Here is a 26,815-nt window from a genome sequence, read left to right as displayed (position 1 = left end):
CTCAAATAAATAAATGAGATCTCAGTGTCAAGAAGAAGAAGAAGAAGAAAAAAAGACTATGAAAATTTCCCCAGCATCTTAAAATCATCTGCCTCCTTGAGGTCTCATGACTGCAACATCATGAAGATGTGAATGGCACTGACTGTGAACCTGGAGATGAAAATGATGCTCTAGATCAGCCGCCCCGTGCACTGTCGGCCTTGGGCCAGCAAGCCCCTGACCTCTCTGTGCCTCAAGCTCCTTGCCTGTAAAAGGCAAGACTCGGGACTGTGACTTGCCAGGTCCTCCCACTTGATATTCTGGCCTGTGAGACTCATGGCCTTTCTTTCATCACTGTGGGAGTAGTATGGCAGAGTCAGGGTAGACCATCACGCTCTGTGCAAGGCTATTTATTTGCCTTCTCTGCTTTAGGCAAGGACTTCTGCTCATTGGAGGAGCTCTTCTAAAGGCCCTGATCTCTAAGGAGAAGCGACATAGTGTGATGCAGTGCCTCAGTTCATGCATTCCCCATCCTCCAGCACGCCCATCCATTCTGCTTATTAGAGTCAACATTGGATGGCATTTAGAGGATTGCTGTTTTGGCCTTTATTTATTGACAACCTAAGTCTCCTTAAATCCTTTCTGGAACAAATCAAGGGATAAGGTGTAAATAACTGTAATACAGCTGAACCGTGTGACCTTCAGTAAGGTATTTACCTTCTCTGGGCTGTGTTTGCTCCTCTGAAAAATGGGAGAAAAGGTCCCCCAGGCTCCTAGCACACTGAAAAATTATTTTACGGGCCCTGAAACTCATGCCACTCAAACCCCCACTCATGCCATTCTCCAGTGAAATTGAAAACACTGCCAACACAAAATTGCCTGTATGACCTTCCCCAATTTCTTTGTTAATTTCAGAACGGGTAGGGTCAAAGTTTTTTGTTTTTTTTTTTTGATGTCTCACCTAAATCCTCTTTCCTAAAGCAAACGTGTTATAGGAGGACTGGCAAGGTTCCCCTCATGCAGTGAGGCACTTTAGAAATGTGGGCTTTGAATACTAATAGGAATATGACCACGTGGTCATTTGTGAGCTTGGCAGAGTCCATCGTCCAAATATTCTTCTGCATGCCAGCGTGAGCAGGTGCATGTTCATGCTAGTGTGTGTGTGATGAAGCGTACAAGTGTGTACAGAAGTGAGGGTAAACAGATCTTTGAGTCACAGGGGCCAGCCCCTCCGGGCAGGCTTTATCTTCCTTTGGTTGCCATGACAACAGCAAGGGCCTCTGCATCAGTAAACAAAGCTCCCTGCTTAGACTGAACCAGAAGGAGGGGTCTGGAGCTAGAAGCCAGAACTGGAGCCATGTAGTCCTCCAATAGAGTGTTGTTACAGCAGACCTACCAGAACATCTTCCCCATTAGGTGAATACAGAGATGCCTGTTCAGATACCCTGAGACTCTGCGGTGACATAATGTGGGCAGGAATTTCCAGTTGGAGCAAGGCTTCAGTGAAGCGCACTCTAATCCCCAACTGTTAGTCATCTCATAGAGAATTCTAGCAATGTGAAAGACCAAAGGCCCTCCCATCACCCTGTGGATCCATACCAATCACTTTAGTTTATTAATAGGCAGAAAAGCTGCTGTGTGAATTATCTGGGACTCCTCTATAAGTCCCGAAGTTCATCAAATAGAAATCAATTTAATATTAACCTAAATATGACTTCACATACCCCCTAGTCACACATGATAAACACACATGGATAAACACACACCTTGTCTGAGATGATCTTTATCATTCTTCCACTTTAATCATAAATAATATGGAATTGGCTATGTATGAATAGTTGATTTGTACAAATTATGCCTCTCATATAAACTGCTAAAAAGCAAAAGCAGTCACAAGTGTAAATTTACTAAGTCGGCGGTCAGAAGAAAAGTGTACTTAACCATGCAGTATGGTGAGATCAGCCTCCTCCTTAGTTGCAGTGGCTGAAGTTTAGAAACCCAGACCTTGCATGCACATGAGACCACCAGAATAGAGGCTCAGCTGTGCTCCTCTTCACATCATCCTCCTCCTATGTGGTAACTGTTATGAGGGTAACTGAGGGTTACCTTCCCAGGGGGAAAAAAAAAGACAACCAAAAATTATGAGTAACGGAATTAGTTAAGTATTCCAATGAAATGTGCTAGATTATCCCCCCCACCAGTTGTATTGTGATATAATTGACATATAACACTGCATTAGTTTAAGATGTATCAAATGATTCAGTATTTGTAGGTATTGTAAAATGATCACCACGATAGGTTTAGTTAACATCCATCACATCACATGGTTACATGTTTTTCTTATGATGAGAACTTTCAGGATTACTCTCTTAGCAACTTTAAAATATGCATAATATTGTTGACTATTGTCTCTATGCTATGTGTTACATCTTCAGAACTTGTTTATCTTATAACCGGAAGTGGGCACCTATTGACCGCCTTCACCCAGCCCCCACCCCCACCTCTGGCAACCACCAAAATATTCTGTTTCTGAGTTCAGTCTTTTTTAAGTTACACATATAAATGAGATCATACAGTACTTGGCTTTCTCTGTCTGACATATTTTACTCAGCATAATGTCTTCAAAGTCTATCTATATTGTCCCAAATGGCAGGATTTCCTTCTTTATTATGGCTGCATAATATCCTGTTGTGTGTCTGTGTGTGTACGTGCACGAAGATGGATACTTAGATTGTTTCCCTGTTCTGGCTATTATAAATGGGTACCTATAATAATTCTGACATAAGAAGAGTGTTCATGTTCCCTAAGTCCACCTGGCATTAACCTATGGCTCAAGGTAAGAGGATGGGTAATCAGCTCCTTTTCATTTGTTCATTAGTATAAATGATGCTGCCATAAACATGGGGATACAGAATCTCTTTGAGATAGTAATTTCAATTCCTTTGAATATATACCCAGAAGTGGGATTGCTAAACCATATGGTAATTCTATTTTCAGTATTTTGAGGACCCTTCATGCTGCTTTCCATAGTGGCTGCACAAATTGATACTCGTGCCAATAGTGCAAAAGGGTTGCATTTTCTCCACATTCTCCCCAGCAGTGTCTCTCGTCTTTTTGTTGAGAATGCTTGTAACACATGTAGTTTTGATTTGCATTTCCCCAATGATTAGTAATATTGAGTATCTTTTCATGTACCTGTTGGACATTTCTATGTCTTCTTCAGAAAAAAAATGTCTGTTTAGTTCCTTTACATGTTTTATAATGGTTTTGTTTTTGTTTTGCTATTGAATTACGTGAGTTCTTGCTATATTTTGAATGTTAACCCCTTATCAGATATATGGTTTGCATATATTTTCTTCCTTCCCATAGGTTGCCTTTTCATTCCGTAGCTTGCCATCTCATTGAATTTTTTATCACTTTACAGTCTCTTGCAAGAATCCATTCAGGACTCTCAGACTAAAACAGATTTATTCCTACTCTGGTTATGAGCAGAGCTTATTTTGTGTTTTTCTAATGTCAACCTTGTCTGGAAAGGAAGCCGAGACAGAGAGGTTGACTGCTCAGTTTTTTCGCACCAGAGGTTACTGGAGTACCTCGCTCCAAGAGTAAACTTGGTTGTATTTATGCTGCATCATGTGGGGGTTTATTTTTGGTTGCCTGGTTTGAAATTCTGAAGTCTAGATGCATCCAAGTCTGAATTCTGTTACATCTAGGGCGTAGACACACTGGATGGAGCAAATGAAAAGGAGCTGATTACCCAGCCTCTTACCTTGAGCCATAGGTTAATGCCAGGTGGACTTAGGGGACATGAACACTTCTATGTCAGATTTTCTCCTTTGGAACTTCTTGTGGCTTAATCCAAAGAAACTGGATAAAATGAGATATTCATAGGGCCATTCCTTGAGGCACGTTTTATTAAGAAGTTTGGCAGTGGATGGCTAAGTAAGGTAACGGCCATATGTTTTATCTTTGCAAAAGCATCGGCATCTGAATAACTCCAGGATAATCCTCTATGAAGAGGAGAGAGTATTCAGGTCCTCAGGGAAGAGAGGGACCAGAAGGAGGAACACACGTCCCTTTCCTCAGTCTGGCTACATATATTCTTTTGAGACTGGCAAGTGTGTTGTATCTAAGGTTAGAAAAATCACTTATTTGGGGCAGGTTATGGAGCTAGATCCTGTTTGTCCCTGCTTTCTCCAGAATGCAATATAGATATAAATGGTGACTAGGATACACAAATCCAAGCAGTGCCTCACTAATTTGACTATTGCTACAAGTTTTATAATAGGTCCTTATTAAGCCAACACAGAACAACAGATTATATGCTTCTCTCTCGATTTAAAAGTAGTCCTTTTAGAAAAAACGCAAAATTTTGTTTTTATGTCTTTATTTTCCTCAACCTTTGGCTGAAGAATAAATCCCTTTTGTGGGTTTTAAATGTGACTGCTAGACACATGGAAGACAGCTCAGGCCTTGTAGAAACAGCACTTAATCTGGAATCAAAAGACATCTGTTTAAATTCCAGCTCTGTCTCCTGCTAATTTGGTCATTTTGAGCAAGTAACCTTTCTGATTCTCCCAGGATTTCCACAAATCTACATGAAATAATTTACATGAAAGTGATTTAGAAAATGAGACTTTTACAAATGTGCCTTATGAACATTCAGTTCAGTTCAGTCGCTCAGTCGTGTCTGACTCTTTGCGACCCCGTGAATCACAGCACGCCAGGCCTCCCTGTCCATCACCAACTCCCGGAGTTCACCCAAACTCACGTCCATTGAGCTGGTGATGCCATCCAGCCATCTCATTCTCTGTCGTCCCCGTCTCCTCCCGCCCCCAATCCCTCCAGCATCAGAGTCTTTTCCAGTGAGTCAACTCGTCACATGAGGTGGCCAAAGTATTGGATTTTCATTTGTAGCATCAGTCCTTCCAATGAACACCCAGGATTGATCTCCTCTAGAATGGACTGGTTGGATCTCCTTGCAGTCCAAGGGACTTTCAAGAGTCTTCTCCAGCACCACAGTTCAAAAGCATCAATTCTTCGGCGATCAGCTTTCTTCACAGTCCAACTCTCACATCCATACATGACCACGGGAAAAACCATAGCTTTGACTAGACGGACCTTGGTTGGCAAAGTAATGTCTCTGCTTTGTAATATGCTGTCTAGGTTGGTCATAACTTTCCTTCCAAGGAGTAAGCGTCTTTTAATTTCATGACTGCAATCAGCATCCGCAGTGATTTTGGAGCCCCCCAAAATAAAGTTTAACACTGCTTCCACTGTTTCCCCATCTATTTCCCATGAAGTGATGGGACCAGATGCCATGATCTTTGTTTTCTGAATGTTGAGCTTCAAGCCAACCTTTTCATTCTCCTCTTTCACTTTCATCAAGAGGCTTTTGAGTTCCTCTTCACTTTCTGCCATAAGGGTGGTGTCATCTCCCGGCAGTCTTGATTCCAGCTTGTGCTTCTTCCAGCCCAGCGTTCCTCATGATGTACTCTGCATACAAGTTAAATAAGCAGGGTGACAATATACAGCCTTGACGTACTCCTTCTCCTATTTGGAACCAGTCTGTTGTTCCATGTCCAGTTCTAACTGTTGGTTCCTGACCTGCATACAGGTTTCTCAAGAGGCAGGTCAGGTGGTCTGGTATTCCCATCTCTTTCAGAATTTTCCATAGTTTATTGTGATCTACACAGTCAAAAGCTTTGGCATAGTCAATGAAGCAGAAATAGATGTTTTTCTGGAACTCTCTTGCTTTTTCAATGATCCAGCGGATGTTGGCAATTTGATCTCCTGTGCATCTGCCTTTTCTAAAACCTGCTTGAACATCTGCAAGTTCACGGTTCACATACTGCTGAAGCCTGGCTTGGAGAATTTTGAGCATGACTTTACTAGCGTGTGAGATGAATGCAATTGTGCAGTAGTTTGAGCATTCTTTGGCATTGCCTTTCTTTGGGGCTGGAATGAAAACTGACCTTTTCCAGTCCTGTGGCCACTGCTGAGTTTTCTAAATTTGCTGGCATATTGAGTGCAGCACTTACACAGCATCATCTTTCAGGATTTGAAATAGCTCAACTGGAATTCCATCACTTCCACTAGCTTTGTTCATAGTGATGCTCTCTAAGGCCCACTTGACTTCACATTCCAAGATGTCTGGCACCAGGTGAGTGATCATGCCATCGTGATTATCTTGGTCGTGAAGATCTTTTTTGTACAGTTCTTCTGTGTATTCTTGCCACCTCTTCTTAATATCTTCTGTTTCTGTTAGGTCCATACCATTTCTGTCCTTTATCGAACCCATCTTTGCATGAAATGTTCCCTTGATAGTACAGCCACTATGGAGAACAGTGTGGAGATTCCTCAAAAAACTGGAAACAGAACTGCCATATGATCCTGCAGTCGCACTCCTGGGCATACACACTAAGGAAACCAGAATTGAAAGAGACACATGTACTCCAATGTTCATTGCAGCACTGTTTATAATAGCTAGGACATGGAAGCAACCTAGATGTCCATCTGCAGATGAATGGATAAGATATCTCTAATTTTCTTGAAGAGATCTCTTGTTTTTCCTATTCTGTTGTTTTCCTCTATTTCTTTGCATTGATCGCTGAGGAAGGCTTTCTTATCTCTCCTGTCCTTAATATTTTATTTTTGTAATCTGTGGTATCTGCTATAATACTCGGCTGTGGATTAAACTTCCCAGGTCCTTGTTGGAATGTGGTGTGACTCCGACTCTACTTGGCCTCCTGGAACCTTCAGACCTGTCAGAGAGAGAAGCCTTGGCACACACACTGACGGCAAGGGAGGGGTGGGAAGTGTCATGAATGATATGGTGCCACACTTTGTGCCCTGGGCTCCCAACTGAAAAACAAAACAAGCTGCTTGATAAAGATAATACAGAAGGCCTCCAAACACAGCCCTTCTTCCCCCCCAGGGACGTGCAGAAAGCTGCTTAGAGACTTTCCCTGTTGGTGCACACTCTGTTTCTCTGAGTTGACTCACTGGAAAAGACTCTGATGCTGGGAAGGATTGGGGGCGGGAGGAGAAGGGGACGACAGAGAATGAGATGGCTGGATGGCATCGCCAACTCTATGGACATGAGTTTGAGTGAACTCCGGGAGTTGGTGATGGACAGGGAAGCCTGGCGTGCTGTGATTCATGGGGTCGCAAAGAGTCGGACACGACTGAGAGACTGAACTGAACTGAACTGAACTGTTTCTTTTAGCCAAGAGGCTTCTTAAAAAGTCCAAGCCAGATTTGTTGGGCTCTGGGCCTGTAGGATGCCAGGTGGGAGGGTGGGAGGAAACGGGGGCCTGCAGTGGCAGAGGAGAGCAGGCAAACCAGCTGGTGAGACTGGAGCCAGGAAACTTCCAAAGATAAAGAGAGATTAGGCTAGGATGACTTGCCTCTGCTACCGGAAATGAAGCCACATGTACATTCTGGGGAATGGGTAGAGGTGACATGCTGCACACTTCATCGACTAATGCTACAGAGATTTTAGTGGAGCCAGACAAAGAAGCATAGTGGTGGCCGTGTCCAGGAGTTACCTGGCAACTGCTGTGTTCTCGTTAGTTCACCCGGCTCTGCTTGGGTCCATGCAGAGATGCTGTGTCCCTTCATTTAAGCCTTTGGAATTCAGGGCAGATCTATCAGTATGGTTTTCAAGTCAGCCTAGATATTGTAATTTTTAAAAAATCTATTAAATAAGTACCACACACTCGGCCTAGTCTAGTTCTGGAGGCTGCAAAGTTGAGTAAGACAGAATGTTTCCACAAAAAGCTCGCAGAGAGGGAGAGAGACGGTCACACGTATAGCTTACTGCCGTAGACGTCTGGCTGTAAGACGAGCTATGAAGAGACAGGGAAGGTATAGAGCAGAGGTCAGAAGGCTGGGGGCAAGGGAGAGGGGCAAGCTAAACATTAGAGGTGACATTTCAGCCTGGCCTTGAAGGATTTTAACAGAGTCAGGCAGGTAAGTCTGTGTTCTAGGCCAGTGTGAATTAAACCTTTAGATCCCTCACTGCTCTTTCAGGAACCGTGGGAAGTGTGCTGTGGCTGGAGCTTGGCAGGAGTGGGGCTGCAGGTAGGCACGAGGTAGATCGTATTGATGGGAGGTGAGGTTTGAAAGAAAGGTCCAGATCTAACCATGAAGGACTTTGAAAGGTCTGTTGGATATTTAGCAGGTGGTGGAGGAGATGTGAAGGAAGAGAAGACAGAAGAGGGAATTTATAGGATCTGAGGGCCATGGTTCCTCTTAGTGGCACTGTGTCTTAGGACACTTGCCCTTTCAAATGACCACTTAACTCCCGTTAGATTCAGTTTTCTGAGCTGGAAAATGGAGATGTTGGTAATAAGGCAGATGCTAAAAGATTATTGTGTTTCTTTGCTCATAGCTCACTTATGTATGTGTGTGCTCAGTTGTGTCCGACTCTTTGTGACCCCATGAACTGTAGCCCGTCAGGCATCTCGGTCCATGGGATTCTTCAGGCAAGAATACTGGAGTGGGTTGCCATTGCCTCCTCCAGGGGATCTTCCTGACCCAGGGACTGAAGCCATGTCTCCTGCATTGGCAGGCACTCTTTACCACTGAGCCACCTGGAAAGCCCCACAGTGTGCTTAAATTCTCCTGTTTCAAGGTCTTGCCCAAAATACTGCATCCTGCTAAACCCTCCTGGATTCCCCTAGAGCATAGTTTAAAAATGAAGGCACAGACGTATGAAAAGGTAGAAAGCTGCATATAAATATGCCACTGGGCTAGGCAGATATGTGGGGAAGCTGGGCTCTTAGAGCAGAGAGGCCTAGGGTTCCAAATCTGGCTCCATCTCTTAGTTAAACTTGAATGAGTTGTTTAACTTTTAAGTTGAGGCTGAAAATACCTGTTTTGTCGCCTTCTCATTTTGATTATAAAGATTAAATGCACAAAATGGATGAAGGTACTTGGAAATGAGAAAGTGCTCCACAAATGTCACTCACTGTGGTTGTAATTTTAGGTTTGGACATGGTAAGATCCAGTGCATATTTTAGAAAGATAACTCTAATTGCTGTGAAATGGATGAAATGAAGGGAAAGAGGCAGGTGGCCGAGAGACCAGGTACATGCTATTTCAGTAGTCCAGGCAGGAAAAGGTGAGGTCCTAGACCAAGGCAGTAAGAATGAAGAGGGAGGGTGGATCCAAGCGCCATTTTGAAGACAGAACCAACAAAACAATGACAGGGATAGAAAGACAAAAGGAAAGAACTTTCAGGGACGGGGGAGCCTGGTGGGCTGCCGTCTCTGGGGTCGCACAGAGTCGGACACGAGTGAAGCGACTTAGCAGCAGCAGCAGCAGCAGCACCATGAACCGAGCTAGCTCCTTGTTACTTTCTTACTTGCTGAAATCCAGAAGAGTAGGTGGAAAAAAAGAGGTGCTCCAGGGGTTAAATTCTGTTACCCTGACTCTCACTGGTCCTAGTCAACGCTTCCATCCCCCCAGACACCCTTAGTAGAACCCACTGAACCTGACACCAAGTCCAGGAGAATTTCTCCTTGTAAGTAGCCTTGTCCCGGCGCCCTTAGCCTGACTGTGACCTCTGTAAGGTGCCTGTGCCCAAGGAATCCCCTGTCTTGGAAGGAGAGTCCAGATGAAGCATCAACTGGTATCCCCCTGCCTCGTGGTAGATTGGCACTGCTCCCTGTCCTGCGCTGGGGCTCGGGCATGTCCCTTTGCCCCTGGCTCCTCTCCTCCTCCCTGGACATGAGGCAGTAGGTAGCAGGATCCTCAGTGGGTGCTGGACTCTGTTATCTTCAGGTTGCTGCTCTTTGTTGATGCAGAGCCCGTGAATAAGTGAAACAGCTTTCAGGGCAGTAGGAGAATGTGTGAGCCATGGCTGGGAGGCACTGCGCTAGCAAGGGGTGTTCTGGCTGGAAGGGTGTTTGATGATGAGAAGGGCGCTGGTGCAAATGTGGCATCCGGAGGGGCCTACTAGCCAGTGAATATTTCTTGATCCCCATTTGCTCACTCGTTGATTCTCACCGTCCTCCTCTCTGCCAGGAAGTCCTCATTCCTCTTCTCTCTCCCATAGGGCTTTAGTGGTTGTGTCTGTTTTCTTCGTCTTTTGTGCAGAGTGGCTCTGTCCCCTGTTAGGGGCTGTGTCTTCCGTCTGACCCTCATGCTGGTTTTATCCCCCTGTCTCGTTTTCCCCTCCACCTCACCCCATCCTCCCACTTTCTTCTGGAGCCACGTGCCCTTCCTGTGTCCTTTCCTTTCTTATCCAACCTTGACCAGCCATCTCCAAACAGCATTTCAACCCTTCAAGGCATCAGTGTCCTGGTCTTCAGTGGCAGCACACACTAAGCACCACTCTCAGTGAGTCAGGCCACTGGAATTAGAGTTCAGATCCCAGTAAGTGACAAGTGACTGCCCTCCCCTAAGCCTTGGTTTCCCTATCTGTTAAATAGGGTCTTAATAGTGCTTACATCATAGGGTGACTGTGAAGATCAAATGAATTAATGGATATGAAAAACTTCATATAGGACTGGCACATAATCATCAATAGACAGTACTCACTGTTGTTATTAAAAGCATAAAGGATAGTTTGACCCCTCAGAGGGTTGAGTTTCTGTTGTAGCCAGATAATATATAGCATTCTGGAACCTAGCTTGTCATATTACTAAGTCAGTAGCTTTCAAAACAGAGCAAGCAGATGAGATCGGGCACTTTGCTATACAGCAAAAACATTGTAAAGCAACCATACTCCAATAAAATTTTTTAAAAATCTCACCTTTATAAGTACAAAAAAGGAAATTAATGCAAATGTTATTAATTTCAGCTTTTTAAAATAGTATTCTATTATAAGTTTCTTCCCAAGAACCTGATATACTCATAGTACAAGTTTTATATGTATAATTCAGTTATTTTCTAATTTCTATTTAATTTTTTTCTTTGATTGAGGGATTTCTTAATGGTGTATTCATTCATTTCCAAATATATGAGTGTTTTCTAGTTGTCTTTTTGTTATTGATTTCTAGCTTTATTGCATTTTATTTCAAGAAGATGATTTATATTGGAAAAAAAAAAGAACAGAGCAAGCAGAAAGTTTTAGTGCTGACTGAAATGAAGCTGATCCGAGAGAAGACTTCCTGCAGGAGGCTGAACAAAGTTCATTTCTGTGCAACATTTTAAGATTATAGTTGCAGGCTGGAACAGAGGAAGTGGGGTCTGCACGGTGCCTGCTCAAACACTCTCTCCCACCTGCTTCACTTTTTCTTTTGGTCATGGCACTGCCCAAGCCTAGTGACTCTTACCCACTTTGTCCACAGGGAATTTGCCAAAGAGAGAGAGAGAGTGGAGAATCGGAGAGCCTTCATGAAACTGCGGCGCCAGCAGCAGATCGAGCGTGAGCTGAACGGGTACCGTGCCTGGATAGACAAAGCAGGTAAGACCTGGGGGCTGGAGGAGGTCGGTGATGGGCTGCACAGACATCCGGAACCTACCCAGTGCCCATTCCCAGCACTTCCGCTCAAACGGCCAGTCTAGACCAGAGCGGAGAGAAGCTGGAAATGACTCGTTGGCTTTTGGGGTTTCCAACTGGTCCCATTTTCTCCCTCTGGAGCCTGTCCCTGTTCTTCTACCAAACATCTTTCAGGAGGCAGACGTTTTAGCAAGGTGAGCTGAGTAAAAGTTCACAAAACCGAGTGCGAGAGCCAAGCGTGGGCTGATGCCATTTCACACTGCTGCCGTTACTACTAACAACAGTCCGTTCAGTCCACAGATGTTTATTGAGAGCGTACTTTGTGCCAAGTCCTGTTCTAGGCTTTTGTGATACAGCAGTGAGCCAGAGCTCTACTCTCATGGAGCTCAATTACCCTATAGCTGGGAAGGCAGTGATGAACAAAATAAGGCGTAATTTTTCATAGGGTAATAAGTACAATGAATCGCTTTCCTGGTGGCTTAGATGGTAAAGAATCCACCAGCATTGCAGGAGACCTGGGTTCAATCCCTCAGCTGGGAAGATCCCCTGAAGAAGGAAATGGCTACCCACTCCAGTATCCTTGCCTGGGAAATCCCAAGAATAGAGGAGCCTGGCAGCTACATACAGTCCATGGGGTCACAAGAGTTGGATGTGACTGAGTGACAAAGGTTTCCACTTTCAAATACAATGAAAACAGATCAAGATAGGGTTAGGAGTTTAGGGTGAGTTGCAGTTTTAAATGGAGGGTCAGGGTAGACCTCTTTGGAGAGAGATGTGAAGGAGAGGAGAGAGTGAGCCATAGGGAGACCTGAAGGAAGCATACCCCAGTGTTGTGGCTCTAAAGTGGGAGGAGACCCAGAAGGCTCCAGGAACTGCCTGAGGTGTGAGCAGGGGAGGGCAGGAGCTGGGATGAAGGCATTCTCGTGGTGGGAGCAGGCGGCAGAGCCTGTAGGACCTTTACCGGTCCTTGTCAAGTTCGGGGCTTTCCTATGAGTCAAGTGAGAACCACAGGGGGGTCTTGAGCAGAGAAGATTTCAAGAAGCACTTGGTTACTGCATTAAGAACAGATGGTGGGAAGACCCGGGCCTGAGCAAGGAGACTGATAGTGAGACTACTGCAGTAGGCCAGCCAAGAGATGATGCTGAGAACTGGTTTCCCTGTTCCTTGCTGCCATCAGCTCCTCACTCATGGCTCAGCCTCGGGAATAATTGTTGCCCAGCCCTGGGGAAAGGTCCAGGTTTATCCTGATTTTATGAACCCACAGAGAGCCTTCAAACTCAAGAGTGACTGTGGCTTTGCTATTTATGAGGGGCGTCAATCACCCCATTTCTGTCAGTAAAGAGGATACATTTGCTTTCCTTGTTATTTTAAAGGTTGCATTGCATTGGTGTTATATATCTTCATTTTCTTACTGAACAAAGAGTACATTTTTTTAATTAAAAAAAAAAAGCATGACAGTCAGCATCTTTGCTCTGTTCCTAGTAGAAAAGCAGAACACAAAGAGATTTCTCGGGAAGAATTTGGAATAGGATTGGGTACTTAGTGGCCTGACCCTTATTCTTCTCTAAGCTTTGGAATAATGGCTGTTATGACTCCTGTTCTGACCACAACAGATAACAGGCTCTCTCAGCTCAGGAGTCGACGTTTGATCATCTGTCAGGTGGAGAGAGAGCAGGTACGATGCAAAGTGCCATGCCAAAGCCAAATAAAAGCCACTCCTCATTTGGGACTATCTGCATTTCTTTGCTGCTTCAGGAAGCAAGAGCCATGGAGTGGTGACTGTACTCCCATTTCATCCTTGCTTCTCTGAGACTCTTGTGTGGATGTGGACTTGAATCTTCGGTCCCTCTTCTCAAAACAGTAACTCAACAGATTTGCCTCCAGGGCAGCCTGGCAGATTGAAGCTCCCAACTGCCCTTGGCTTCCTGGGCAAGGGAGCCATCTGACAGACCACCCTAGCGAGCAGGCTGGCAGCAAACCCCAAAGAGAACCCTCTGCGCCCTTCCCACAGCCCCCTTCAGGGTCAGGGGGCTCAGGATGTTGCTCTTTGCAGCTCTGCTTTTCAAAATACATGCAGAATTCCAAGGCTCCACTTTCTTCCAGTTGGCAAAGCCTGCTCTCTTCTCCTTCTAAGAAAAAAAAGACGCACTGCGACGTCAAATTGTGCTTCTTGGCCCTTTCCTTTACAAATGGAGCGTGAGTGATTCAGAGACATATGGGTTACGTTTCCCTGGAAAGACACTCGCAAGTTCCAGAGTGAACTTGGCAAAAGGCATTGGGGGAGGGGGAGGTGCCAGCCCATCAGGAACCCTCGAGCGCTCCCCAGAGGTACTCAGCAGCACCATCCACCCTCCTCCTGCCTCGGGGATCCTTGGATCTGCCCATCCCAAAGCCCCAGAAACTGCGCAGAGTGAAAAAGACTCTGGCTGAGGTCATTCATCTTGCTATGAGGTATTTAACAAATACCTAATTTTAAAAGGATGGCCTCCAAAAACCAGTGCTATCAGTGAGTTTCAAACCTTCTATGTGCACATCAAGGAACATCCCACCAATAACACTTAACCTGTTAACTTAGTTTTGCCAGAGGGCTGTACTTAAAAAAGAAAGCTAAATGTTATGACTTTATAATGGCCATCCTGCATGGTACATTCCGAGCCTCAACATGGTCCCCTCCCTGGGAAATACATTACATACTCTCAGTTTTATGTGCAGGTGGAATTATGGTAATAACTTTACCCTTTTATGCTTGTCTTTGTACTTGTTAGAAGTGCTTAAATTAAGCCATTGCTTAATAGAACTGCTGCAGGCTTATCCCCAGCTGCTGGGATCTTAGGGAATGATTGCTGGCACTTCCAGGTCCCCTCGCTTATGGCTGAGACAGGAATGGGGATCAAAACTCATCCACACCACTCTCAATAGGGAGCTCAGAATACCACTATATGTGCGACAGAAGGTCTGTTTTGTTGATACATTTGAGGGATGTTGTTATTGTTGTTTTGTTGCTAAGTCGTGCCCAACTCTTTGTGACCCCATGGACTGCAGCACACCAGGCTTTGCTCCATTATCTCCCGGAATTTGCTTAAATTCATGTCCATTGAGTCAGTGATACCATCCAACCATCTTATCTCCCCTTTCTCCTGCCTTCCATCTTTCCGAGCATCAGGGTCTTTCCCAATGAGTTGGCTCTTTGCATCAGGTGGTCAAAGTGTTGGAGCTTCAGCATTAGTCCTTCCAGTGTATATTCAAGGTTGATTTCCTTTAGGGTTGACTGGTTTGATCTTCTTGCAGTCCAAAGGACTCTTGAGTCTTCTCCAGCACCACAGTTCAAAAGCATCAATTCTTCTGTACTCAGCCTTCATTATGGTCCAACTCTCACATCCATACATGACTACTGGAAAATCCATGGCTTTAACTATATGGACCTTGTTGGCAAAGTGATGTCTCTGCTTTTTAATACATTGTCTAGGTTTGCCACAGCTTTTCTTTCAAGAACCAAGAGTCTTTTAATTTCATGGCTGCAGTCACTATCTTCAGTGATTTTAGAGCTCAAGAAAATAAAGTCTGTCACTGTTTCCATTTTTTCCTCATCTATTTGCCATGAGGTGATGGGACCAATTCCCGTGATCTTCGTTTTTTGAATGTTGAGTTTTAAGCCAGCTGTTTTGCTCTCCTCTTTCACCTTCTTCAAGATGCTCTTTAGTTTATCTTTGCTTTCTGCTATTAGAGTGGTGTTATCTGCATATCTGAGGTTATTGATATTTCTTCTAGCAATCTTGATTCCAGCTTGTACTTCATCCAGCCCGGCATTTCACATGATGTACTCTGCATATAAGTTAAATAAGCAGGGTGACAGTTCACAACTTTGATGTACTGCTTTCTCAATTTTGAACCAGTTCATTGTTCCATGTCCATTTCTAACTGTTGCTTTTTGTCCTGCCTATAGGTTTCTCAGGAGACAGTAAGGTGGTTTGGTATTACCATCTCTTTAAGAATTTTCCACAGTTTGTTGTGATCCACACAGTCAGAGGTTTTTGTGTATTCAATGAAGCAGAGGTAGCTGTTTTTCTGGAATTCCCTTGCTTTTTCTGTGATCCAATGAATGTTGGCAACCTGATCTCTGGTTCCTCTGCCTTTTCTAAGTGTGTACATCTGGAAGTTCTCAGTTCAAGTACTACTGAAGCCTAGCTTAAAGGATTTTGAGCATTACCTTGCTAACATGTGAAATGAGTGTAATTGTACGGTAGTTTGAACATTCTTTGACATTCCCTTTCTTTGGTATTGGAATGAAAGCTGATCTTTTCCAGTCTTATGGCTTCTGTTGAGTTTTCCAAATTTGCTCGCATATTGAGTACAGTCTTTTAACAGCATCATCTTTTATGGTTTGAAATAACTCATGCCAGAATTCCATCACCTCAACTAGCTTTGTTCATAGTAACGTTTCCTACGGCCCATTTCACTTCACATTCTAGGATGTTTGACTCTAGATGAGTGATCATACCATCATGGTTATCCGGGTCACTAAGACCTTTTGTGTGTATTCTTGCCACCTCTTCTTAATCTCTTCTGCTTCTATTAGTTCCTTGCAATTTTTGTCCTTTATTTTGCCTATCTTTGCAAGAAATGTTCCCTTGGTATTTCCAGTTTTCTTGAAGCGATCCCTAGTCTTCCCCATTCTATTATTTTCCTGTTTTTCTTTTCATTGTTCACTTAAGAAGGCTTTCTTATCTCCCCTTGCTATTCTCTGGAACTCTACATTCAGTTGGATATCTTTCCCTTTCTCCTTTGCCTTTCGCTTCTCTTCTTTAGTGAGGCATATTCTAATAAGTCTTGGCGGAAAATAGTGTCTCATCCATGAGGACACCTCTATGGAGTAAAGGACTGCTCCTGGGGAGGTCAAGAGGGGAGTCCAAGGAACTGAGTGGTTGTTTTACAAATGCCAACAACCAAATAATGCCGTCCCAACACCAACCAGGTCTTTCCCTTTCTAGCACTAGTGGGGTATCCAACCATTCAATTCAGTTCTGACACTAAACACAACCCAAAGCTAGTGCAGCCCCCACAAGCGAAGGGCTCCACCCCATATGCCTATCTCTCCTTCACACACCAGCCACAGTAGGGTCCCCAGGTGACCTGTACTTCTTCCTGCCTGAGGACAAATTCAAAGGGTTCCAGATTTGATAATTCATTAGAATGACTTACAGAACTCAGGAAAAACTATCACCAGTGTATTATGAAGAATACAAGTCAGTAACAGCCAAATTCAGGAGATGCACAGGGTAAGATATAGGGGGTAGGGATAATGGGTGAACGACAGAGCCTACATGCACATCCAGGCACATCACCCTCCTAGCACCCTGATGGACTCACCAACTTGTCAGCAAGCTGGGCCCCATCCTGTAGGGGTATTGTTTGGTTGATTTTTAAAAAATGATTCGTTTATTTATGTTTGATTGTGCGGGGTCTTTGTTCCTGTGTTCGGGTTTTTTCTAGTTGCGTCGAGTGGGGGCTGCTCTCGTGGTGTGTGGGCTTCTTACAGCAGTGGCTTCTCTTGTGGAGCACGGGCTCTAGTCATTCGGGCTTCAGTAGTTGTGGCACACGGGCTTTAGTTACTCCGTGACATGTGGAATCTTCCCCGATCAGGGATCGAACCTGTGTCTCCTGCATTGGCAGGCAGATTCCTGCCCACTGCACCACCAGGAAAGTCCCATGTAGGGTTTTAAATGGAGGTTCCCTCATGCAGACCTGATTGATTGGATCATCGACCATTGGTGACTGATAGTGTCAAGCCCCTCTCCTCTCCTGTGGGGTGAGAAGGGGGATGAGACTGAAAGCTACAACCTTCTAATCATGCGGTAGGGTTTTTGAGTGACCATCCCCCCTCCTTACACTATCTAGGCCTCTCCCTCAGTGAGTCATCTCATTAGCATACAAAAGACAGTACATCCCACGGGCTTTGGAAGCTCTGTGCCTGAATGGTGAGCAAAAACCAAATATTTATATTTTATTATGTCACAGGGACAGTTTCATGATGGGCCGAAGCCTCTTCAACTCAGGCTTTGCTCAACAAGGCAGGATGGACATGGTCGGGGGAGAAGAAGCAAACCCACAAGGCTGCTCCTCTCTTTGAGGGGCCGTGAGCATCCTCCTACGCCACTTCCTGAAAGAAGTAGGCTAGACCCCCAAAACGTGGTCTCCTCTTCTGAGTGAGGGGGAGGTGTTATGACCTGGGGACTACTGCAAACAAGCAAAATTAAGGAAACTCCTGTTGCTAGAATAGCTTTAAGGAACCTGGATAAAAAAAAACAGAAATGGAAATTTTTTATTTTTATCCATTTAGGATGATTTTAGTTAAAAAGATCAACTCTCGCTCTCAGAGCTGTTTACTCTCCTAAACATTGTATCAGACAAAGAGCTGAATCTTAACCCATCACCCCCGGTTCCCCCTTCACTAAAGATCTTCCTTTCTGTTCTGATGCTCCGATGCTCTGTCCGTGACCCTTGATGTCTTTCTGATGCTGGTGCCTGCAACCGGCTCTGAACTCTGCTCTCTCTCCATATTGCCCTGGAGCCAGAGCTGTTCCTCAGGGATTTTCATTTCGCAAAATAATTTGGCATTTACCGATAATTTACTAAACTATTTGTTTCCATATAGAGGAAGTCATGCTTGCTGAAGAAAACAAAAATGCTGGAACGTCAGCCTTAGAAGGTAAGGAAGTGCTCCAAGGCCTCATTGCTCTCTCATCTGCCCCCTCGTCTGTGGCGGCTATGTCTCTTGATCAAAAGAGGAGAAAGAAAGAAAAGAGGGGTGCTTTGGGATTTGAAATGCGAGTCTCTCTGTCATAAAATCCCTCATGCTTTAAAAGGAAGGGAATTGAGTCATGGGTTTAGATGCTTTTTAAAGTGATGAAAATGAAATCCAGGAGTTGTTTCGTTCCAGGGCGTATGATTGATAATGGGCAATGAAAAGGCCATCATACAACCAGTGGTTCTGAAAGGGATCTTCTTTGACAATTTGCGGGGGGCGTCTTGGGACCACTTTCATTGGCAAGAAGTGACATTGTTTATGAAGAGCCAGAACAAATAGATACAGGGTACCTGTTTACCTACTGCGTTTAGAAGAGCTCCCGCAAGGAGTCAGGAGCTTTGTTGCATGGGATTCAAGAGCCTCGTGTGTCAGAGGTGCTGCTGAGCAGGGGAGCCACGTTTCTGCAGACGTTTGTCACTTCTCTCACCCTGATTCGGGTATTTAAAGGCAGGCGCCTGTGTCACAGGTGCCTCTAGGCCACAGTCCTGTTTTGACAGACCGATCCGGTGGTTCTCATGTCCTCTCTCTGCCCCTTGCTTCCCTGGTGTAGTGCTTCGGAGGGCGACCATCAAAAGAAGCCGGACCGAGGCCATGGCACGGGACTCCAGCGACGAGCACTGCGTGGACATCTCCTCTGTGGGTGAGTGGAGGTTGAAGGATCATCTTTCACTCCTCTGAACCTCCCGTGAAAGGGAGCATCCTATCTTAGGAGAAACGCCACAAGGAGGAGGGGAGCCCAAAGAATCCAGAACTTTGCAATGTAATTAGGGAAAGGCACTGGAATCTAATCTCATCAACAGTGACTTAAAGGAAAAAAGAGAAAATGGACCAAGGGATAATGTTTATGCAAAACACGGGGTTTGGGGCCAAGAATCCAACCCAGATTCCTCTAGCGTGGCAGATGCATCTCTTCAGTGTGTGTATCCTGTCTCCTGGATGTGCTAACGAGCACCCACTTTGGGATATTGTTCACTGAGGACGCCCATATGAGAAACTGCGATCATTTGCTTAATCATAGTAACATCTACCTACTTGTATCACCTGCTTCCATGTGATGCTTAAACAGATTCCTGCTGACAACCCTTTAATTCGCCTGCTGTTCCATCCCAGGTTCTCTTAGAGAGTCTGGCCGATGGCAGACTTTTCTTCTCCAGAAAAAAAGGGAAGGGTCTGACTTCATCGTGAAAGGCAGAAGAGGCGTACAGAGCTCATCACTGCCTCAGATTGCCAGGGGTAGAAAAGTCACAAATGCAGCAGGGTGATTTCGGTGCCTGAAGCATATTTAAAAAGAAAAGCGCAATCTGCTACAAACATAAACAGGATCCTATTAGGATTCAAGATACCGGCTGGATGCCTGCTATCCTGCCCAGGGGAATCCTTCCATTTCCTAGGACCAAGAGTGCCCAGAGGAAAAGCAGAGTTCCCTGCTGCGCTGTGGAAACTCTTAGCTCGTAACATGGGGATGCCCCAGCATCTGTAACGTGGCAGTCCCCTAGCCCTGGGACTGAAGCTGCCCACCTGGACCTCTGAATGCCCCTTTGTCATGGAGGGTGATCTCTTGCGGCTTCATTCTTCCTCCTTCCTTCTTCCCCACTAGGCACACCTCTCGCCCGAGCCAGCATCAAGAGCGCAAAGGTGGACGGGGCCTCCTATTTCCGGCACAAGGAGCGACTTCTGCGTATCTCTATCCGCCACATGGTCAAGTCCCAGGTGTTTTACTGGATCGTGCTGAGCCTTGTGGCTCTCAACACCGCCTGTGTGGCCATCGTCCACCACAACCAGCCCCAGTGGCTCACCCACCTCCTCTGTAAGTGAACGGAGACTGCTGGTTCTGACGGCTGCCGCTCGGTTGGTGTGTGAATGTCAAGGGAGCAAGGTGGCACGTGGACTTGGCAGGGGTTCTGCCCGCCCAGTGGCTCTGCCTCTCCACACATTGTGGCCAAGGCCAGAGTTGTCCCCGGGGGGTCAAGATTATCCATTTTCAGCTGTCATTTCATTATTGAATCATAAATCTTTAGTGATGAGTCAACAACTTAGTGTTATACCTTGCATAATCCAGGGCCTTCACTTAATGCCTTCAGGAGGCTCAATGATTAGGCAGTCTTGGTCACCCAAGACCTAGGGGCAAGTTCTTAGGGAAATGGATACCTTCAGCAGACCAGAAAGGAAACCATATAGGTCAGCCCTTGGTAAGGCTGCCCCGGGTGCGGGTGAGTCTCCTGGAGGCTGTCACAGCTGGGTGTGTGGAGAGTAAATCCAGCTCTTTCATCAAAGCCATGCTTAAGCCCTTTCTGTCTCCTGAAAGCTATCTGCCACTTAAATGGTAGCAACAAACCCACCTGTCAGAAGAGAGCAGAGCTGACGTGTGGAGTGTGCTGGGACTCAGTCTGGGCCTGAGCGTGTTCAGACAAGGAGACGTTTTGCCTGGCACTGACCTTGTCCATGGTCACTGAATGTCCTGCCCGTGTGGGTCCTGCTGCTCTTGAGGGCTCCTCCATAGGTGATGGGGATGGGGTCGGGGAGGACAGGAGCCTGTGCCATCCATGGAACCAATGCTTCTGCTTTTAATGCTTTCAGACTATGCAGAGTTTCTGTTTCTGGGGCTCTTCCTTCTAGAGATGTCCCTGAAGATGTATGGCATGGGGCCTCGCCTTTATTTTCACTCTTCCTTCAACTGCTTTGACTTTGGGGTAAGTGCTCCGGAGCCGCCTATCTTTCTGCCTGGGGTTTCTATGCTGTGGTTTGAGATAAGCACCTTGCTCCGGGGCTCAGCGTGAAGCCTTGAAATCGGAATTTATTAAAGGAGGATAGATAGGATTAGCCAAAGGGAGGTCAGGAATGTGTGAATACTTGCCATACAAGGATTTGTTGGTGTTTTTGAAATGCTCTTTTATTTTTAATGTTTTTACTGAGATGTGTAACATGCATACCAGAGAGTAAACACTTCAGTGTATATAGCTCAGTAAATTTTACAAAGCTCCCCATAGCCAGCATTTTGAACCGCTTATTACCTTGGAGTAAGCCTGGGAGAGAAGAACAAAAGACTTGATCCGGAAAGTGGTTTGATCAAAACTGAGAAACAAATATATTTATGTTTTTAGTTCAGTTTAAAATTAAGAAAATTATCTCTATATACCCTTAAACATTCATACTCATACGCACATACACCCTCTTATTATTAGCAAGTCCCCACGTAGACGTCACCCAATGTCCACATTCCTAAAAAATAACGATACATGAATGTGTGCATTACCAATGCTCTTCAAGGTGCTTTCACATACGGTTTTGTCCTCTGCCATTTTCAGTCCTGCCCACGATGTTCAGTATTGGGAGTTCGGCTACCCGTTTACACATGAGTCAACAGGGGACCTCGTGTGCAAGTTCACACAGCCAGTTAGCAGCAGAACTAGGTTGCAAAACTTTGGGTTCCTGAACCGCCTCTCCTTCTGCCAAACCCACTTCTTTTTCTGCCAAATCTCCAGTTAGGTGCTAACGATTTTGAGCACTTGCCAACCTACATTTTAACTTGGAACATATGCTTCTGGGTAGAGGCAATTTTCAGGCATAAGAACTAGTGAAAGACCATTTTTATCTTAGTTCCCTTATGTACATACTTTTCAGCGTTGCTGTGAGGATTAATATCTGTTATTTCTCTTAGTGCAATGTGGGGAATGTATTAGCCCTTCAATAAACATATAATTAAAACATAAAACAAATTGAATGGCTAATTTGACATTGCTGCTTCCTATAGCAATCAGTCTATGCCACTAATTAGTACCATCACATCCAGGTGTGTGGGGCCTGAGTGAGTGAAAGACATTTCATGCACAGGTGACTGAAACATTCTTGTTAGCACTTAATTCTAGGCCAGTGAGAGAACGTGGACCTTCTCAGGAGTTCTTCTATTGGAGAGCAATCTGTATTCATTTAAATTTGTTTTCTTATTTGAGGACTGCTCTTTTGTCTGTCTGTTCAAAGTGTTTTAATAAGAACAGTACAGCTGTCAAATCTGTGCAGAAGTGGTGGATGACTTGTAGTTTTCAGGAAAGACAGAGCAGTAGGTAAAACAATCTACAGTATGAAGGAGGAAATTTAGCGAGGAGAGTGGGGAATAGTGGGGAGAGAAGTGGTAGAGTCTCATTTTTCCTTGGCAGCCTTCACAAATAGGTGGTCCTATTGGAGGTGGGCTTCCCTGGTGGCTCAGCTGGTAAAGAATCTGCCTGCGGCGTGGGAGACCTGGGCTCGATCCCTGGGTTGGGAAGATCCCCTGGAGAAGGGCACGGCTACCCACTCCAGTATTGTGGCCTGGGAAATTCCATGGACTGTATAGTTCATGGGGTCGCAAAGAGTCAGACAGGACTGAGTGACTTTTGAAGAAGAAGAAGATTGGAGGGAGGCAGGGTGGGGAGGGAAAGGTTTAACTTCAGAATAGCCCAGTGAAAACTGTTGCTCAAGGAATACCTCCTCCCCTTCTCCCCCTCCCCCTCCTCCCCCTTTGCCTTTTCTTCTTCTCACTGTGGCTGGCTTTGGCTCTTTAGGTCACAGTGGGCAGCATCTTTGAAGTAGTCTGGGCCATCTTCAGACCTGGTACATCTTTCGGAATCAGTGTCCTGCGAGCTCTCCGGCTTCTAAGAATATTTAAAATAACCAAGTAGGTGATCAGCATCTAGACTCTTCCCAAACACCTCTGGGCGTGGAAGCTCCTCTTTGCCACATTATATTACATCCTTACCACAGGATCCCTTCCCTCACCCCACTTTCTACTCCACTCTTCAGCTTCTCTTCCATCTCCAAAGACCAAACCCGGGAAAATGCCTGAGTGCCAGCTCCTGTGCCACCTTCCCGAGGGGAGCCATATTATTGCTCCTTCTCTCCTTCCTACAAGTATCCAGATGCAGCTTATCGCATAGGTCTCCAGGCAGATGCCCAGCTGGGCCTGGGGGTAATTTGGTACTCAGTTCACTGCTGTAACGCCGTCTGGGTTTTTGTAGGTATTGGGCTTCCCTCCGGAATTTGGTGGTCTCCTTGATGAGTTCCATGAAGTCTATCATCAGTTTACTCTTCCTCCTTTTCCTCTTCATCGTTGTCTTTGCTCTCCTAGGAATGCAGCTGTTTGGGGGCAGGTAAGCACCGATGAAGTTTCCAGCCGAAGCAGCCTCAAAACCTCATCTGTTTGTTCACCATGTTACCATGTGTTTGTTCGTGTCCATGACCCAAATCAGCCATGCACGTTATGCGTGGGACAAATGTCTCTGTTTTTAATCCTTCCACACCATACGGGGCTCTTATTGAGGGGACCTCTCCCTTTGGAGCTGCCCCTGAAATGTGCAGCTTGGGGTCTTGTAAGTCAAGATAAGTCCAGATCCCATCACCAGTGCCCTTCAAGTGCATAGTTCCTGGTAGTAATCAACAAAACTGTCTTTGTAAGTTAGTGGAATGGGGGGAGAGTAGGGAAGACAGGGATGTGAAGAAAGGGGAAAGGAGTGATGAAAATGGCATAATTTTAGGAAGGGGAAACTTGGTGTGTGAGATTTTCATTTCGTTCTCTCTGAATCTCCTTTTCAGGTTCAACTTTAATGATGGGACTCCTTCAGCAAACTTTGACACCTTCCCTGCAGCCATCATGACTGTATTCCAGGTATGAGGATGTTAAAAATGTTACTTGGGATCCCTTGGTGCACGTCCTCCAAGGTGATGATATTGTAAAAGAATCCTTCCTTTCCTCTCCAGGCTCCTCTCAGGCAGTACTTAGTACTCTTGATTATTAAGTAATCATCACCACTGTAATTCCTAGGATCTCTATAGCTCTGTTCTCACGAATAATAAAAGAGCTCTATTGTGATGACCTCATTGGCCTTCTCCTCACACTTGTGAGTTTGCAAGAGATGTTAATTAAGTCAAAGACAGTAACATCACATTTCTGGTTTTATGAAATTTGAAGTACCTTCTAACTTACATGTCCATTTAATGAAGAATCTTTTCCACCCCCACCCAATCCTTTTTTCTTTTTTTTTAATCATGAGAGGAAACTCAAAACTGGTGATGTTTAAGAGCTAAAGGAGAACTCTGTTTAGCCAGAATATGAGACTGAACCAGAACTCAGTTTTCTGGAACTGGAGCCCTTGAAGCTCTTTCCAACAATGCTGCTGTCTCAGGAGCTGTATCTTGGCAACTCCAGAAGATAGTCCATCAGTGCCTGGACCACCTGCTCTGTGTGGTTCCCATAGACTTGGCAAAGCTGGGATGTGGGATGGGAGACCGGAGATTCTACGTTTTGAGGAAGAGAACTTTTCCTTTTGATATTCTTCTTCCATTTTCAAAGGCTAAAATCCTCTTACATATCAGAAGGCAGTTGAGGATTATTCATGGGCGTGACTTTTTTTTCTCCCTGACAAGAGGGTAAATGGAAAAGACTCAGACTCAGAATTCTCTCCTTTCCATTGACCCCATTTTCTCATCCAGCCCAGGTCTCTAATTTACCTGTTGTGTGTTTGTGTAGATCCTGACGGGTGAGGACTGGAATGAGGTGATGTACAATGGGATCCGCTCCCAGGGCGGGGTCAGCTCGGGCATGTGGTCTGCCATCTATTTCATTGTGCTCACCTTGTTTGGAAACTGTATCCTTTTTAAAATGCTTCTCTGTTCTGCCGGCCTAGACCAGCATGTGAGGAGGAGGAGAGGTGGCCGTGGTGGTGGGGATGCTGGTAATACTAGAGGGTGGGTAGCAACGGGGTCGGAGAAGGCAATGGCAAGCCAGTCCAGTACTCTTGCCTAGAAAATCCCATGAATGGAGGAGCCTGGTAGGCTGCAGTCCGTGGGGTCGCTAAGGGTCGGACACGACTGAGCGACTTCACTTTCACTTTTCACTTTCACACATTGGAGAAGGAAATGGCAACCCACTCCGGTGTTCTTGCCTGGAGAATCCCAGGGACGGGGGAGCCTGGTGGGCTTCCGTCTGTGGGGTCGCACAGAGTCGGACACGACTGAAGTGACTTAGCATAGGATAGCATAGCAACGGGGTAGACTGTGTTAGGTATACTAAGAGAAACGAGGATCCCGCGCTTAAGGAACATTTGCTATTTGGGTAAAAGAAGATGAGTATAAATAAATAGAGTATCATCCCAGTTATCAGATATCATAACATCCAGGTTATCAGATTATCATCACAGATAAAATCATGAGTCTGTTATAGTAAATGACTGGAGGGACTATGAACTGGGGAAGCTAAGAGAGGACGGAGATCACTATAGGCTGAAATAGTAATAACCGGATTATAACATTAATGAATGAATTATATGTTTTCTTTTATTTAAACATGTATTTTTGTATAAGTATAGTAGATTTACAACGTGGTATTAATTTTAGGTATACAGAAAAATGTTTCAGTTATACATACATACATATATATATATATATTCCTTTTCAGACTCTTTTCCTTTATAGGTTATCACAAAATATCAAGTATAGTTGCAGGTGCTATACAGTAGGTCTTTGTTGGTTTTCTGTTTTATTTATAGTAATGGGTATATGTTAATCCCAAATTCCTAATTTATCCCTTCCCCTCTTTCCCTTTCAATAATAGTAACCGTAGGTTTGTTTTCTATGTCCTTGGATCTATTTTTTTCTGTATATAACTTCATTTGTATCATTTTTTTAAAGATTCCACATATAGGTGATATCATATATTTGCTTTTGTCTGGCTTACTTCACTTAGGATGATATCTGTAGGTCTATCCATGTTGCTGCACATCATTAGTTCATTATTTTTTATGGCTGACTAATATTCCACTGTATAAATATCCCATATCTTCTTTAGCCATTCATCTGTTGATGGACGTTTAGGTTGCTTCCATGTCTTGGTTATTGTAAATAGTGCTGCAATGAACATTAGGGTGCATGTATCTTTTCAAATTATGGTTTTCTCCGGATATATGTCCAAGAGTCGGATATGTTAACAGAGAACAGAGCCTTCCACCTAATAAGTTCTCAAAAATATTAGTATTTTGATTACTGCTAATACTGCTGAGCATAGCTAGCATTTATCATACTTGTGCTGTTCATGAGACCTCATACTAAATGGTTTTCGACACCATTTCATCTAATCCTTACCTTACTAATCTTAGAGGAAATGGGTTGATCAAAGTCAATTACCAAATTATATTGGGAGACTAGAAAATAAGTGCATTTGATTCCCAAACCCATGACTGGTCTTGGAATCTAGACAAGGAAGATTTAGGTTTTAATCCCAGCAGCTCTGCTTACCAGCAGTGTGGCCTTGGGAAAGTCACTTAACCTCTCTGAGCTTCTAGTTTTCACATCTGAAAAGAGGAAACAATATCTATGTCCTTCGTTAGTTTTAAATAGTAAAATGAGATAGTTTACTTGAATATTCCACAGACCAGAAACTTCTACATGATGTTTTGGACAAGTGGGACTTGTCTTGAATTGAGATCACTCGAGTGGAAAGGGGACAGCCATGTGTTGCAGATGTATTTTTTGCCTTTTCCACAGTCTCACAGAGCATAGACATTCCTTTAAGTTTTCTGCTCTGAAAACTTCTAAGGGCCAGAGTAGACTAT

General features: G+C 44.7%; 1 protein-coding gene across 1 annotated transcript in view; it reads left to right on the top strand.

Annotated features, from left to right (window-relative positions):
• LOC129551056 (voltage-dependent R-type calcium channel subunit alpha-1E) overlaps positions 1-26,815 on the top strand; it is a 328,009-nt gene that overhangs the window by 235,315 nt on the left and 65,879 nt on the right. Inside the window, 8 exon segments of the mRNA XM_088844921.1 lie at positions 11,280-11,444; positions 18,773-18,876; positions 19,834-20,043; positions 20,814-20,926; positions 22,775-22,887; positions 23,228-23,359; positions 23,802-23,874; positions 24,736-24,853. Of these exon segments, the coding sequence (XP_088701047.1) occupies positions 11,280-11,444; positions 18,773-18,876; positions 19,834-20,043; positions 20,814-20,926; positions 22,775-22,887; positions 23,228-23,359; positions 23,802-23,874; positions 24,736-24,853 (1,028 nt within the window).

Source organism: Moschus berezovskii, chromosome 17, assembly GCF_049115385.1.
Source record: "Moschus berezovskii isolate FMDL1 chromosome 17, NW_MosBer_1.0, whole genome shotgun sequence".
Taxonomy (NCBI): domain Eukaryota; kingdom Metazoa; phylum Chordata; class Mammalia; order Artiodactyla; family Moschidae; genus Moschus; species Moschus berezovskii.
Note: the sequence above shows the minus strand (reverse complement) of the source record. Positions and strands in the feature narration are given on the sequence as shown.